At 66.7% G+C, this 2,586-nt stretch overlaps 1 protein-coding gene across 1 annotated transcript in view; it reads right to left on the reverse strand.

Moving 5' to 3' along the window:
* Window positions 1–2,304, reverse strand: part of CHRD (chordin) — a 9,148-nt gene extending 6,844 nt beyond the window's left edge. Inside the window, exons 1-8 of the mRNA XM_023736850.1 lie at window positions 2,213–2,304; window positions 1,619–1,748; window positions 1,359–1,487; window positions 1,171–1,270; window positions 946–1,033; window positions 466–607; window positions 210–350; window positions 45–127 (exon numbers count right to left, since the gene is read on the reverse strand). Of these exons, the coding sequence (XP_023592618.1) occupies window positions 45–127; window positions 210–350; window positions 466–607; window positions 946–1,033; window positions 1,171–1,270; window positions 1,359–1,487; window positions 1,619–1,748; window positions 2,213–2,242 (843 nt within the window). The 5' untranslated portion in view covers window positions 2,243–2,304. The remainder of the gene's footprint in view (window positions 1–44; window positions 128–209; window positions 351–465; window positions 608–945; window positions 1,034–1,170; window positions 1,271–1,358; window positions 1,488–1,618; window positions 1,749–2,212) is intronic.
* Between the last annotated feature and the right edge of the window lie 282 nt (window positions 2,305–2,586).

A 2,586-nucleotide genomic window follows, 5' to 3' on the forward strand; every position in this document is an offset into this window, starting at 1 on the left:
AAGAGGCCCGAGTGGGTGGCAGGCAGAGCCAGCCCCTCACTCACCTGGGCTGAGGCATTGGCCTGGAGCTCTCGCACGACTTGCCCCTGGTGTAGAATCTGGAGCTGCAAGGGCACCTGGGCTGGTCCTGCAACAGCCACACATGTCGACACCCCTGGGAGGCAGGGGCGCCCCCAATGCCCTCACGAGCTTTGCCCCCACCCACTTACCCCCACTCCTGGGTTCCAGCAGCCCCCGGAAGAGCAGCAAAAAATGCAAGGAGTCCTCTGTGTCACTGAGAGCAAGTAGAGTGATGCCCCCCACGCCCTGCTGTGCAGGGTCTTCCAGGGTCAGGATGGCACTGAAGGTCTCTAGGGAGCGGGGGGGCCGTAAGAGCTGATTCGAAAGTCCCCTCCTCAGCCCACCCCATTCCTGGAAACAAAGAAGACCCAGAACTTCCCATCTAGGGAGGTCGGCTCCCCTTACCTGCAGCCAGAGCCCGGTGACGGATGAGAGGCCCCCAGACCTCCCCTGAGGGGTGAGTGGGCGTCACGAGAGCCACATGCAGCTGCTCTGCCCTAAGGAGCCGCAGGGACAACCGAGGCACTCCCCGCCACACCCCACAGACCTAGAACAGAGAGACAGTATACAGGACAGGCCAGCTGAGGGGCCCAGCCCTGGTGAGGAAGAATACGGGCAGCAGGCACCAGCTTCTCCTAGCAAGCTTGAGAAGGGAGCTCTGGAACCAGATGCTTGGGTTCACATCCTAGCTCCACCACTTACTAGCTGTATGACCTTGAGCAAATCACATTCTGCTACTGAGCCTCGGTTCCCTCATCTGTAAAATGGGCATCATTACGTCAGTGCCTTCCTGCCACTGGGCTGAGGCCCAAAGGAGGCAATGCATGGCAAGCCCTCGGCACATCGCTCAGACTGGACAAGCGCTCAGAAATGGCATCATCTCACCAGGCCTTCCTGGGTGGGGGCTGCCGGGTGTTCAAACAGGACGCTGCCATTGGAGTCTGAGAAGCGAACCCTGGTGGGGCGGTCCAGCCTGGGAAAGAGGAGAAGGGTGAGGGGGGGCTCCAAGCCTGGGCTAGAAGCAGCCCCTCCCAGCTCTCCCAATTCTGCTTCTCCGCCCCCCCAGCTGACCCCTCCTTCCTCCCTCCCTCCCTCCCTCCCTTTTCTCACCGCCGGTAGGAGATGGAGAAGCGCAGGCTGGAGCGCTGCAGCGAAACCCGGGCCCGTGCCACCGCCTGCGACCTCGGCCCGGTCAGCAGCGCCACGAAGTCTGCGAGGGGAGGGAGAGGGCCCGAACACCGTTACCCGCCGCTGCGGTCGGGCCCCGACCATGACCCAACCCCTCGGCCCCCGCCTACCAGTGTGGCCGTCACCGCGCGCCCGATCCTCAGCGCCGGGCTCCCCAGGGTCGCTATAGCTGCGGTGCTCCGGGTCCCGCGGATATTCGAAGGCCAGACCCGACGGCTGCCGCTCGGGGCCGCTGCGCTCTGCCCCGGGGGGTGGAGGACCCAGGCTTCATCTGGCCATGGGGAGGGCCAGCTGGCCGCCCCGATCCCCGTGGCCCGGGACCTAGGGTCGCGGCCCGGCTGCCCTCCTCCCGCGGCGGAGCGCGCCTTACCCTGGGGACAGCTCTGGCAGCAGTGTCCGGGCAGCTGGCGCGGCTGTCTGCAGGTCAGGGCTGGGCACTCGGGGGTGATGTTCTTGCAGCTGACCCTGCCCGGGCCCCTCAGGCGGCGACCCCACTGAGACTGCTTGCGAGAAGGCGGAAAGCAGGATGAGTGCAAGACGCCAACCGGTGAGACCCAGGGGCGGTGGGGGCGGTCCCGGGACCAGGGCAGGGTCGTCCCGCTGAGTTGGACCGCTCGGCCATTTAGAAACCGCTTGACTTAACCTGTCTGGGCCTGGGGGTCCCTCTCTGGAAAAGGGGGATAATAATATAATCTATCTAGCAGGGTTGTAGTGGAAACTGAGAGACACGTAACGGGGTTGGCACAGAGCCGGACACGTAGTGGGCGATCGATGACAGTCAACACCTGAGACTTGAAGGAGGCCATCCCCCATCCCCTCCTCGACTGGAAAAATATCCCAACACATCCCCGTCCGCGAACTCGCCCCCTTTCTCCTCCACAGCTCCGGGTGCACTCCGACGTCCCAGGACCCCAGCGCTCCCCCACGCCCGAGGGACCCGGCCTTGGCCGCGGGGTCCACTCACCGCCTCGCAGGCGCACAGCACGCAGCGCATCACCCCGAAGGGCTCCCCCAGGTCCGGATGCCACGTCTCGTCGAAGGCATAGACCTTCCCGCCGAAGGCGCAGCCTGCGGGAACGGGCTTGGCTGGCGGCCGCTGCCCCGCTCCTGCCCGCCGGGCCTGGGTCGCCGGGCACCACGCGCCTCGCGGCCCGCGCCCACCCCTCCGAGCTCTCTGCGCCGAGCCACCTGCGCCCGGCGCCCCCTCCGGGCGGGTGCGGACTTGCCCGGAGCCGGAGTCCCCGCCCGCGCCTCCCCCGGGGCGCCCACCTACCTGCCGCTCCCCGAGTGGGCAGCAGCTCCTTCTCGGGCCGGATGGGCAGCGCGGGGGGCTCGGGG

This window comes from Trichechus manatus, unplaced genomic scaffold (assembly GCF_000243295.1).
Source record: "Trichechus manatus latirostris isolate Lorelei unplaced genomic scaffold, TriManLat1.0 scaffold00092, whole genome shotgun sequence".
NCBI classification, from domain to species: domain Eukaryota; kingdom Metazoa; phylum Chordata; class Mammalia; order Sirenia; family Trichechidae; genus Trichechus; species Trichechus manatus.